Source organism: Prionailurus viverrinus, chromosome C1 (assembly GCF_022837055.1).
Source record: "Prionailurus viverrinus isolate Anna chromosome C1, UM_Priviv_1.0, whole genome shotgun sequence".
Classification (NCBI taxonomy): domain Eukaryota; kingdom Metazoa; phylum Chordata; class Mammalia; order Carnivora; family Felidae; genus Prionailurus; species Prionailurus viverrinus.
In genome coordinates, this window is record NC_062568.1 from 90688040 (window position 1) to 90701552 (window position 13513).

A 13513-nucleotide genomic window follows, 5' to 3' on the forward strand; every position below is an offset into this window, starting at 1 on the left:
ATTGCCATAGCAGTTTTCACCTCAGAATATATCTAAATTCAAAATAACCTATTAATAATCAGTGTGCAACACAGGAAGAATGCAGGAAAAATGTTCTTTTGTTAGCAGAAAGTTATAACAGAGCAAAGAAAACAGACACCAAACATGAAACAATGTTTTTAAATGGAGTGAGATGTAAACCATAGTTACCTGAAATGTTAGTCAGACAAAATGAAGTTAAACATATATAAAATTTGCACTACAATTTAAGAATTGATCACATTTTAAACATTAACAACAAAAAATTAGATTTAAATATTCTGTTTTGGATAAAATATCAAATTTGCAGTTTTTGTGAATGTTTTTAAAACTTACTATTCAACTTTGCAAATGAATGGACTTCATGTCTCTAGCTTTAGATATATGGGAACACGTACAACAGCTACTAAACTTTAAGGATCTTAACGATGACTCAAATGTCACTATAATACCAAGCTGAAAATCCAGTTTAATTTCCTACTAAGTGTGTGTATTTTAAGCTATAAAAGTATCTGTGTATATGTATTTTAAGCTATAAAAATGTCTTCACCAGGCTTAGTTTAGAGCAAAGTTATATGGCTCTCCATTATTCTAACAGAAATAGCTTACTCTAAGGCTTTTTTTTTTTTAATTCAACATGTACACTAGTTATCTATATGAATTCTATACTACACTGTAATTCGGTGGATAAAAATGTGCTATCAATCATATTCAGATAACCCTGAAGAACAGGAACCATAATTAAATATGTTCTACTTTGCAAGTCATAACAGGTGCTAGCTATTAAAAACCAAAAATAAACAAACAAACAAGGTACTTTCTTTCAGAAGTCCAGTTCTGAACAATGACACTGTGACAACAGGTTTGTTTGTTTTAAATATAGCCATTAACATAATAAAATCCTACGTAGGTATATGAATTCAATTTAAAATGAATAAAATGTGAGACTTTCAGGTAAACACTAAAAATCAAAAAAGGCCTTCAAAAGTCTTACCCATTCTGTTTAGAATAAACCTAAAGAAAAGAAGTCTGGTGGTAAAAGAATGAAACTGCAAAATTTAATTTTCAAAAAAGAAAGTAACAGAAAAAGGCACACTGAAGGTTCCAAGTGGTTGCTCTTAGTACAGTAACACTTCAAATGGCAAACAGGAAAGAAGAAGTAAGAAGTAGTGTAACAACATGCAACTATGTAAAAAATATTTCTAGGGATACATGAACAGATACATAGAATTCATTAACAAGAGTAGAAAAGTGTGTACCACATGCTTTAGAAGCAGTAAAGCAAATAAAAAAAAGTTCCTACTCCTATTTTAAAAGGCTTAAAAGGCACATCACATGCTGCCTGTATCATACAATATACTTCCCCATTACACACAAAAAGGAAATTATTTTTAGGAATGCTACAGAACTTTGAAAAATGTATTAAATCTGTTGTTTTCAAATGAATATGGGGAAAACATTTCCAAAGTGGCAAATCTGCTAAGACAATTTTTATCTGAAAGACATGAGGATGGCCTCCAAATTCTTAAACTGTCATCATTTTCCTAGAGGTCAATGAAAGTTTGACAGAAACCAGAAATTTTCTGTGTGTATGTGTTAATGGTCAACTTCTTAAACATTAACTAAAATGGGAACTGGCTTATTAGCCTAATAAGTAGGTTGAGAGAGTCCTATTAATTGGAAGCCCTCTAGTTTTTTTACTGAAAGATTCTCACCTAAGTTTAAAGGAAGCTAATTCACCACATACAGAAGAAGATGAACAGGTAGATGTAGAACAACAAAAGATGTTGCTTCAAAATGGTATTTCCCCCATTTTAATAAAACTCATTCAAATCAATTATAGACAATAAAAAGTATTAACACTTAATTCAGAAATTTCAAAGATCACTTACCTCTTACTAATTGGGTACATTTCACCACATCTGTGTGTGGATGTTCAATGGTGATCTCAAAACCTGAAATGAAAAGCACTTTTTTCCCAATCACTTATCACACTACAATACTTGACTGAGAAATGCCATTCATCAGCACAACCATAAATGTATAATATATTGTTCATTATTAAAAAGATCCAAAGGCAAAGTTATTTTCTGTCACTGACATGCTCATTATACCATCAACGATGAGAAATAATTTCTTTTCAAAAACAACGTCCACTTAGGAAAACTGACAGCAAAGTTATTTATAGATTACGGTAATAGTTATTAAAAATTCTGATTTACAATTAATTACGATTACCCTCAGGTTAAAAACAAACTGAAATATATGAAAAATACAACCATTAATAAAATAATTCAATTACATAATATATATATACACATATAGGTTTTGAGAGAGAGAGCACATGCGTGTGAGTGGGGGAGGGAGAGAGAGAATCTTAAGCAGGTTCCATGCTCAGCACAGAGCTTGACGGAGGGTTCAATCCCACGACTCTAGGATCATGACCTGAGCCAAAATCAAGAGGCAGATGATCAACTGACTGAGCCACCCAGGTGTCCATGTAATATATTTTTAAAATGTATTCCAACTCTCCTTTTTATAAGATGGAAAAAGGGTATGTTTCATAAATATAATCTGCCCCATAGTGGGAAGAAAGACCATTTCAATGATTTACGGTCCTCTTATTTTCTTAGTATGCCTTAAATCAAAGGGTTTCAACCAGTTAGTTTATAACTACGTTTCATTAATAATAAAGTGATTAAGACAAGTAAACCTTGTAGCCTCAAGATTCTTTAAATCACTTTTTCTAAAACCAAAGATAAAATGCTGAAAGAGCTTTTAATGTCTATTCAACCCTTAGGTAAGGCAGGCTTTTTTCTTTTTCTTTAAACAGTGGAGGTCGTTGGGGTGCCTGAGTGGCTCAGTCAGTTGAGTGTCCTGACTTCGGCTCAGGTCACGCACGGTTCTTGAGTTCGAGCCCCACGTCCTGCTCTGTGCTGCAGCTCAGAGCCTGCTTCAGATTCTGTATCTCCCTCTCTGCTCCTCCCCTGCGCACACTCTGTCCCTCTCTCAAAACTAAAGATTAAAAAAAAAATTTTTTAAAAGTGGAGGTCACATCTAGCATCTTCAGAAGCAGTAAACGAGTGACATCCTAATACACAGGTAATCTAGATTTATAAAGTTGTTGTGTGATCTATTTATATTTCTACTGTAATTAAACCTGCAAAACCATACTTTAATCAAAGCCAGAGGTGTATACTGTCAATTCTAATGTTCCCCTTAAAATAATATAATTTTCCTTTCAAACTTTATTACACAAGTCTTTATAAATTTCATATTTATATAATTTTATATAAAAAATAACATGCTAAGTCAGTGGATTTGGTGAGAATAAGATTTTCACTTTTATTTTTGTATCTTTTTATACTATTACAACATCAAATAAGTTGTATCTATTTCAAACAAACTACTTTTCTAATAAAAAGAATCTGTCATGATGGGAGACTATTACTGCACTTCTCTTCAATGATTGGGAACGGAGTAACATATGAAATAACTACCATAACGAATAATGGCTATTTATGACATATACACCATGTAGTCATTTTTTATACATTATCTCTCATTCTTAAGTTCACAATGTTAAGACTTAAGACATTATTACTCTATCCTGCATATACAGAATGGAGGTACACAAGATCAAAGAACTTTGCCTAAGTTTACAAAGCAAGTCAAAGGCCTACAGATTTAAACCAAGATCTCCATAAAGCCCATGTGATTCCATCACACTTCACTAGGCTCTTCCAGAAGTAATATATGACTTTATACAAGATAAACCTTCTCAGGCCTCAATTTCATCATAAGTTAAGTTAAAGATCAGAATAAATAATCTTTAGAGATCACTTAAACTGCATGAAACTTGAAGACAATATAACTTTTAGAAGGGGATGATGAATGGTTAAATAACTACACTATGTCATATTAAAAATGATGTGATAAATTCATTAAAAACTGACTACAAGTGCTATGAGAGCAAAGACTGCCATGAATACTTGTGCACACTACAATCATATGCAACAGCCTTTCACAATGAAAACTATGTTTACCATTCAATTAAATTATGCCAAATGAAATTAAAAAAAAAAAAAAGTTTTTCTTATAACCAGGCTATACTATTCTGGCCCCAAACCTTGTTTTAAAATGAAACATCTTCAATGATAAAGTTATTCCAGAAATTTTTTTCTTTCTTTAGAACACCACAAAAATAGCATCAGCTGTGAGTACATACCTAGGGTTTGTAGCATTATGGTTTCAAGTAAAACCAGTTCTTGAGTCTGTTGAAGGTAAGCCTGCCAGGTAAAAATAATACTATTAAAATGCTTAAGATCAACACTATTGAGACTATGGGACCGCTAAGTCTCATGTAAATCACAGACTGATTACAGAAGAGCCAGATTAGTTTAGGAACATGAAGGAAGTACATTGAGGGTGACAGGGAAATCCTATATTTTGCAACCAATCTAAATTGAATTACTTCTAATACAGGATATGCAAACAAGGTAAATAGCAACAAAACGCCTCAAGACAACGATAATATGAAAGGAGGTAGAGCTTCATTGAAAACAACAAACGCTCCAGTCTGTAACGTAAAACTTGACATAGGCAGTGGTGCTTCAAGACACTTTACCAAAGGAAGCACCAACTCAAGTAAGAAAATCAAATTCAAACCTGCCTGTTAAAGAAAAGGCTTATCAATTCAACCTAAGATATCTCAAGTGGAAATTCCTTAACAGTCAGAGTTATTGTGTAGAATTTCCTCTCTTTAGAGAAGACAAATACAATCAAAGCAAACCCTCAAATCTCTAGATTAAAACATTTTAGATATAAAATACCAAAATGATGTATCATACACCATGGGGAAACAGAAGGCCTTCTCTTTCAACTTCAATAAATTATTCTCCTACTGCAACTGCTCTGGGAATAGATGTATGAAAAAAATTTCTATCACCGTCAAATTTCTTAAATTGTAACAACTAAGGTGATAAAAAAAAATACATCATCAATATTCATGTAAGGGCATGTTGCTAAACTCAAGAGTGAAAAACACCTCTATTTATGCCCCATTTTGAAAAGGTCACTAAAGTAATTTTTTAAACATAGATTTCTATCATTTGAACAATACCCTAAGTATTCACCAAAAATAATTCCGAATTTATCATGTTAATAGAAGTTACAAGAACAATCTTTGCATCATCATACATTCTCTATTATTAAATGGCTAACATCATTATCTTACTCCTTTAAATGCCATTATCTCAGTGCATTTTTACATATGACAGAGATAACTATTAGTATATATGCATTAATAAAGGAACTATTCTGTAAAATTACTATTTACTGGTCTACAGGCAAAACCAGAGGTCTTTCTTTCTTTTTTTTTCCATTGCTGACATATTTTAAGAGTTATTCATCTTTGGTCTCAAATGCACCCAAACAATGGAAGTGATATAAGATCACCACTACATATATCACAGCTTTGCTGTGAAGATAAGCAATAAAATGTGAAACACTTAAAACCACCTTTGAATCACAGCCTTAACATGATTCAGAATGATACTGAAATTCATGTATATACATGAAATATGTTTCTGTTAGATCACTCCCTGGTATTGCATTCCTAAGTGGTAAAAGAAATAAGCAGCAGTTGGAAGGCAACGCCAATTGAATTATTTTTACATACATCACATTTAGTATCCAGCAGTGGCTCTAGGGGATGAAGACAAGCATGTGCTACTTTGATAACATGTTCAAGTTTTCGAGCCTGTTCTTCCACTTTTGCAGCCAAAAATAATGCAGTAGGTGATATTATCTGCAGAAAAGATAAAAATTTGGTGATTTAAAAATAAAAAATTTTGGAAAAACCTTCTACTTTCTAAGGTGGGGCGTGCAAGGAAGGAATGTAGTATTAAAAATATGAATTGTGACTTGGGCTATAACAAGACGGATGTAAGAGTTTTAATAAAGTGATTCATTAAATAAAACTAGTTACCCTAGTTTCTAAAACTTGCTTTACTGTTTTGCAAATAGAATAGCAATGGGAAAAAGGAAAAAGACTTACACTTGGGCAAACTAAAATAAAGTTTAACTTATTATTAATGCATATTGTGGAGGTAAAATAAAAACTCAAGCAAAATAATAAAGTCGTAGCTTAAAAAAATGAAAAATAGGTAAAATATACCTAGATTTTCCTTCTTTTTAGATACAGCCACTACTTTCTAGGTTTCTTTTAAATTAACCAACAATTCACTTGTGTGGCTAAGAGCTACGCAATATTGCTTTAGGACAGAAAAAGGATCTACAAGGCAAAATGAGAAGATTCTGAACATGAAATTGCTACTAACTCTATTACTTCACTATAGCAATATTAACGATAGTTAAAGAACCAGATAATGAACATGTAAGATAAATCAATAGAGTAGAGACATTGCCAAATGGAGATCAAGAAATAAGCAATTTTTTTTTTAAGCTTTAGTTAAGTTATATGTTCTTGGGATTGAAGTGTAAGAACACAGCACTATAAAGACATTGACTTAGAGAAACATCAATTCTGAGCAATATTTACCCAAAAAGTAATAAACCAAATTTACTGCTGACTCAGAAAACAGGCATACTCTAAATTCAAATAATATTCTAACATTACACAGAAGAAATTTTTCATGGGAAGATGATTTCTAGAAGTCAAGATTCAGGTTATTTTTCAAGAGATGAACATCTGAATCTTACTGTATCTTAGGGATCACCAATCACTATACAGAAACAATGCCAGAAGAGGGAGGGGAGGACAGAAAGAGGCATTAAGCATGCTACATGATTTGGGTAGTTAAGGACAAAATTTCTGATACCAGAAGGTAGATTCTTTCCTCTAAGCTTTTAAAACAACTTATAAATAATGCTGAGCCATGAAATTTAATCACTGGATTTTGGATCTGAAAGGGACCTTCTCTAGCTAGTCCAATTTCATTTGCAGATGAGTAAATGGAGTGAAAATGACTTCAAAACAGATGTAAAATTACATCAGTTTGGCTCCAAAGAACAAGTAATGTTATCTTAAAAGGACTGAATAATTTCAACTTGGACTTTCCAACTTATTTCCATCTTTCAAAATTAAAACAAGGAAAAGACTTAAAAATTAAGAATACTCAAAAAGGCAACTTACTCTTAGTTTTCTTAGATTTAGAATAAACTACTATTATTCTTTACCAAAGATTTAATTAAGTAACATGAAAATTAGTTAATATTCTTGAAATACCAGTACAACAGCAGCCATACAGGGCAGGGATTTTTCTGAAATGCAGAAAGTACAAGAGAGTGGACAATCATTTCCTATCCCAGTTATTTTTTCCACATACTGAGAATTTCCTATGCTACCTACTTTAATTCCTTTTCTACTTAAATGTTTACCTCATCCTAAGGAAAATTCCTCAGTCAAAATGAAGTGCCCTTCTTTATTCAATAGGAAACTGTGTACACCTCTGTCATTGTACTTTCGCTGTATTCTAACCTCTGGCTTACTAATTTTGTCTGCCCTACTAGTCCAGAAGCAGCTTAAATATAGACACTGAATTATTCATTCACATTCCCATTGTCTTGCATTGTGCAGCTGCTGTTCAGTATATTTGCCAAGCGAATGATAGGTGGATAATCCACATATAAAATATAAAGGCACCAATGTTAAATTCTAGGTATTCCAAATCCCACAGTAAAAATCTAACAGCCAATACAAAGGTAAGAAATGCAAGAAACAATATAAGATACTCTCAGTGTCCCACAATCTCTCACTTTTTACCTAATTCATGTCTAAGAGGGGAATGGCTAAGCCGGCCATCAAATGCTAGCACTATTTACCAAAGAGTGAAGCAATACAGGCTCAAGCCACATGTCACATTAGACTGAACTTAATAAACTTTTTTCCTAAGTGCCAGATGATCCAAGATTTCTCTTACTTGCCTAAAAGGTACCTTCTGAAAGTCTCCAATGAGCTTTTCCTGGCACAGCCTCTTAGGATTCCCAGTGATTGCTCCATTCTCTTCAGACTTTTTATAAGCCTCAATAGCAAGTACTTTCAAACCACAGACTTTTTTCTCCTTACAATATAGTCTCAATGGAAACAAAGTATGTTTACTAATGAACGATTCTAAAATTCTACAAATAATTAAGAAAATTAAATATTCGGAGAACTAAGCAATGATCTTCAGGGTAGATTCCTGGTTTATTTACCCACACTCCTCACAGAAGTCTTTCTGTTCCCTCTAAATAGGGCTCAATTCTCATCCTCCTCCAGTGCAACACTAATACCCAACACTCTTCCAAAGTTCCTGGTGAAATCCACTAACTCCATTCACATTTCCTCCTCTACAGCCTGCAAACATTTTACTCCATCAGGGCTGTAAAAACAAAACAAAACAAAACACCTTTTTAGATAAATACTTTGTGAATATCCATGTGAGGCTTTAATTTTAATTAAGAATGACTAAAGAAGGTAATCAAGCTAGGTACCTCTGCTTTTTTATATAGAAAGCGGATTTTGCTGTGTGGCTTACTGAAAGGAAAAGAACTCCAAAAAGTTTTAAGTAATGGCTATGTTATTAGTTGGCCTGTGGCTTTTAAAGGGAGCATCCTTTTGAAGGCAAGAGACATTCATCAGTGCACGTAAACTTGGTTCAAAGTCAAAGAATTCTCACCAATACTGGAGTAGATACTTGGTTCAAGGGAGCAACTACAACTTGAGATTTAGCTCACTGGGGACAAGGACCATGCATGATCCATCTTTGTGTTCTGTTATCTGTTTTAATAAACTTTCTTGAATTACTATAAATGAAGGAAATAAAAACTGATTTTTAAATAGTGTCAAGTTTGTGAGCCTAGCAAATGTACAACTGTTTCCAAGGGCTATCACATCCTCAAAACAAGACAAATTTCTACAGAAATATACCATACAAATCATGGAGAGGGGGAGGTAGAGGTGATGAAGCCAGCTGTAGCATAGTAGTCAGGGTGCCTCAGTGGAATCCTGGCTCTGTTATCTGACTAGCCTAGGCAAATTACTTATTCTCTTTGTGGCTCAGTTTCTGCATCTGTAAAATGGGAGAAATAGTATCTGCTTATAAAGTTGTGGTGAGAATTAAATCAATCAATATACATAAAGCACTTAGAATAGTGCCCAGAGTAATATGACTGAAATTATTATTATTATGCTGTAAAGTACATTATTATTATTATGCTGTAAACAACTGTGTATTGCTAATGCTGATCTTAAAATTTAAAGGTGATTTAACATGCTTTTAAAAATTCCCTTCTTTCTTGCTCACCTTTTTCCTTCCACAGTTAAACTCAATTCTTTAAAGGTTCCATTGGAGCCCTAACTAAGCGGATTCAAACACACCAAAATGATGATACACGACATTACTTCAATGATTACACCAGTATTCCTTTCGTCCCTTTCCCCTCCTTTCACCCCCTTCTCTTTTTCTATTCCTTTATATGTTTCCATTCCTACCTCTTGATCTGACTCCCTTCCTTCTCCATCCTTTCTCTTCCTGCCCATTCCTGGCCGCTGTCTCTCCCTTCTGCTCATGATGCCCTCACTGCTGACATTCTTCACTCTCCAATGTTGGCTTCAACCTTGATATTTGGAGGCAAGGTCAGTTTGAATTAACAAAAGCCACTGATGATGGCCATACCAGTCAATTTCAAATGAAATCATTCTGGTCTTCATCCTTTTAGTAATATATTTTCTGCATACACCTTATGTAAACATTTGTATTTAAGAAGCCACAGCTGTTTTATTACTCTTCAAATTTAAATTTCCTAGTCCAAAAGAGTCCTAAGAGAAACAAAGAAAAGACTTCCACATCTGCCTTCTATTTGCTAATACATCATCAAGAAGCTTATTGTAATCTATTGTTATTTTTCATCTTTGGGTCTTATAAGCCGGTGAAGCCATTTCTTCCCTGTTCGTTAACTGCCTCCAAACTCCCCCTCTCCTAAGACTAGGATAACTATTCCCTGTGCCTTCAAAAGACTTCATTAATATCCAGTTAGTTCTAGGTATCACAGCTAAAAACTGGGAAATCACATGCCTAAGGCTACAGTTAAAGAAAAGTGGTAATGGCATAACTTTAGAAGATTACCAGAAAGGTCTAGAATATGAAAAGAGAAGTATAAACTTAGATATACGGAAAAATAAAGGGGGGTAATGGCTCCTCAACAAAGAGGAAAATAGGTTAAAATGTCCATTTGTTAATAACAAAGATCACTGGAGTGCCTGGGTGGCTCAGTTGGTTGGGTGTCTTAACTCTTGATTTTGGCTCAGGTCATGATCCCAGGGTTGCAGGATCGAACCCGCACTGTGCCGCACTGTGCCGGAAGCCTGCTTAAGTTTCTCTCTCTCTCTGCCCCCTCCCCTGCTCACGTGTTCTCTCAAATAAAAATATATTAAAAAAAAAAAAAAAAGTAAAGATCTCACCAAGCTTGACCAATTAAGCCAAAATTTCAGTACAAACTGGTTTACATCCTTAATTTTGTTGTACTGAAGATACTGACATTCCAGTATTACAAAAAATGTCATTAATTCAGCCTGGTATTTTAGTTTTCCTACCCATATAATTATGTGTGAGTGTAATACTGTCAACATAAGAAAATTTATGCTGAGAAATACAAAAAGTCTTCAGGTTGGATGTTATTTTAGATTTCTAATTATATCTGAAGAGAGCTGGCTATATAAGACTGAAAAATACTATTATTCAGTACTGCTGAAAAGCAGTAATAATTAAGAGAATAAGGCCTGATTTCCACAGAATAACAACATTATATTTAAAAGTATTTAAATGCTAACTGTAACCTGACATTTAAGTATTTATTTATGGAGGATAAGTTACCATTATGAAACTTACGAAAATGAAAAAAACTCAGTTAAGTCTCTATTTTCCCTTATACACTCAGCTCCTACCAGCCAATGGTAAATAGTCATAGAATATTGGGAAGCAACTTGCATAGATATTCAAATACTCCACATCAATCTTTCAAAGTCCCCTTTCCTTCAGACGGCTAAACAAGTAACTAATACTACAGAAGACTTAATATTGTGGACAGTATTCCCCAAATTGATCTACAGATTCACACAATCCCTGTCAGAATCTCAGCTTCTTTTCTGCAGAAACTGACCAGCTGATTCTAAAATTCATATGGAAACACAAGGGATCCAGAAAAGCAAAAACAGTTTTGAAAAAGAACAAAGTTAGAAGACTCATACTTTCTGAATTCAAAACTACAAAGCTACAGTCATCAAGACCATGTGGTAATAGTATAAGGAAAGACATAAGGATCATGGAATAGGATAGATTCCAGAAATAAACATTTAATTGGATGGAGGAAAAACAGTCTTTTCAACAAATGGTGCTGGGGCAACTGCATATCCACATGCAAAAAAATGAAATCCAGAGAGAGAGAGAGAATGAATGAATGAATGAATGAATGAGTGTGCCAGCAGGGGAGGGGGAGAGAAAGAAGGTGGAGAACCCAAAGCTGAGAGCCCAATGTGGGGCTCGAACTCACAAACTGTGAGACCATGACCTGAGCCAAAGCCAGACAAGTGACTGAGCCACCCAGCCGTACCTAATTTTGATATTTAAATTATGTAATTATTTCAGGAAACTTTTGTTTGTTTAGTTAACAAAAATAATTTGAACAGATGTTTAAGTCTACATAAAGGAAACCACTGATTCAAATGGCTACTTCTATTAGTGATCTAAATAGCAATCACTAAGCTAGAGCAATACCAACTATCCAAGGATGTGGGAGCTTGTAAAAATCTGGTATCTTCTCTGAATCAAAATACCATTTAAAGACTGCCCTCAAATCCTCAGAACTTCCTTTCCCTGCTCAAAGCTATTTTTTCTTTCCCCAAGCATGAAACTATGAGTTTTCATGCTCTTAATTCTTGACTGGAAAAGAATTTTTTTTTTTCAACTTGTAAATAAGGCCACTATTTAAGATTAGTTTGAATGTGCAAACTTTTCTATGGAACAAATTACTACAGTCTGAATTCCAAAATAATTTTGTTCACAGATACAAATGTCTATACTTTTCATTAGTTGACTGGTATTACTTTTTAAGAGCTTTAAGCCTGGGGCGCCTGGGCAGCTCAGTTGGTTGAGTGTCCCACCTGGGCTCAGGTTATGATCTCAAGGGTCATGAGTTTGAGCCCTGCATCGGGCTCTCTGCTGTTAGCACAGAACTGCTTCGGATCCTCTGTCTCTCCGCCCACCCCCCAAAGTCCCTCCCCTGCTCGCTCTCAAAAAATAAATAAGCATTAAAAAAAATTAAAATCAGTTTATAGCCCAAACCAGCACTATCAAAGAGCAATGCAATGTAAGCCACAAATGTAATTAAAAATTTCCTAGTAGCCATGTTAAAATAATAAAGAAATGTGAAATTAACCACTTCTAGTTAGTGGCTATATATATTTAGCACACAGGCTTAACCCCCACAATTGGCATTCTGAAGACAAAGTTCATTAAAATGATATGAAGCAGATGGAAATGTATTACACGTTATAGGCACCATAGAATAGCTCAAATTGGTTACTGTTCCTAGTCATTCCCACAGTAGACAAATGTTTTTTTTTTTTTCCTTTCCCACTAGAATGTAAGTACCTTAGGAAAAGCACTATTTCTTATTTATTTATAAGAAAATACATACCTTCTTTGCATACTGCTTGTTACATAATACATACTTAATGTTTGTGGAATAACATTGTTACGTTGTCATATAAACACACAGCATCAGGTAACTAAGTACAAGCCACCGAAACTGTAACATTTAAAATTTTACACCGAACAAGTTCTCATTTGCTTCTTTTTCTATATCAGATTCAAATAATTTATTTTATTTATTTTTTAATATTTATTTATTTTTGAGGGAGAAACCATGACAGGGGGAGGGGTACACAGAATCTGAAGCAGGCTCCAGGCTCTGGGCTGTCAGGACAGAGTCAGAAGTGGGCCTTGAAACCCACGAGCCGTGAGATCATGACCTGAGCCAAAGTCGGATGTTTAACTGACTGAGCCACCCAGGCACCTCCAGACTCAAATGACTTAAAGAAAAACTTCATATTACATGTTTTTCCTTAAATATGATCATAGGAGTACTTAATACAGCAGCTTTACAACTAGAACTGTTAACAAGTACACAGCAATCTAATTTGATTTTCCCTTAAAACATCACCTTATCGATTTTGTGCAATAAAAACATCTTCAGAATTCTTGTTCTGCCTTCAAAATCAATTTATAAATTACATAGTCAATATTTATGCAGAGACCTTTGTGTGGCTTGGCTAATGCAAATACTCAATGCACATTTGTTAATGTAAAATTCTGCTCTATTCCAGAGACCAGAGTTAGTGTAGAAGCACTACATTACAAAATTATATAAAATGCTTTTTTAAAATAAAAATAAAATGCTTTCTTATTTCTGGAACAGATGAGCTAAAGCTATG

At 34.0% G+C, this 13513-nt stretch overlaps 1 protein-coding gene across 11 annotated transcripts in view; it reads right to left on the minus strand.

Moving 5' to 3' along the window:
* Positions 1-13513, minus strand: part of CCNT2 (cyclin T2) — a 38943-nt gene that overhangs the window by 13829 nt on the left and 11601 nt on the right. For 5 of the 11 annotated variants that reach the window (XR_007155139.1, XM_047873270.1, XM_047873268.1 and 2 more), the window contains 3 exons: positions 5699-5827; positions 4247-4307; positions 1911-1973 (listed from right to left, as the gene is read on the minus strand). Coding sequence is in view for 9 of the 11 variants with exons in the window: in XM_047873270.1 (XP_047729226.1) it covers positions 1911-1973; positions 4247-4307; positions 5699-5827 (253 nt within the window). In the remaining 2 variants the exon portion in view is untranslated. The other 6 variants (XM_047873271.1, XM_047873273.1, XM_047873275.1 and 3 more) reach the window with 6 other exon arrangements.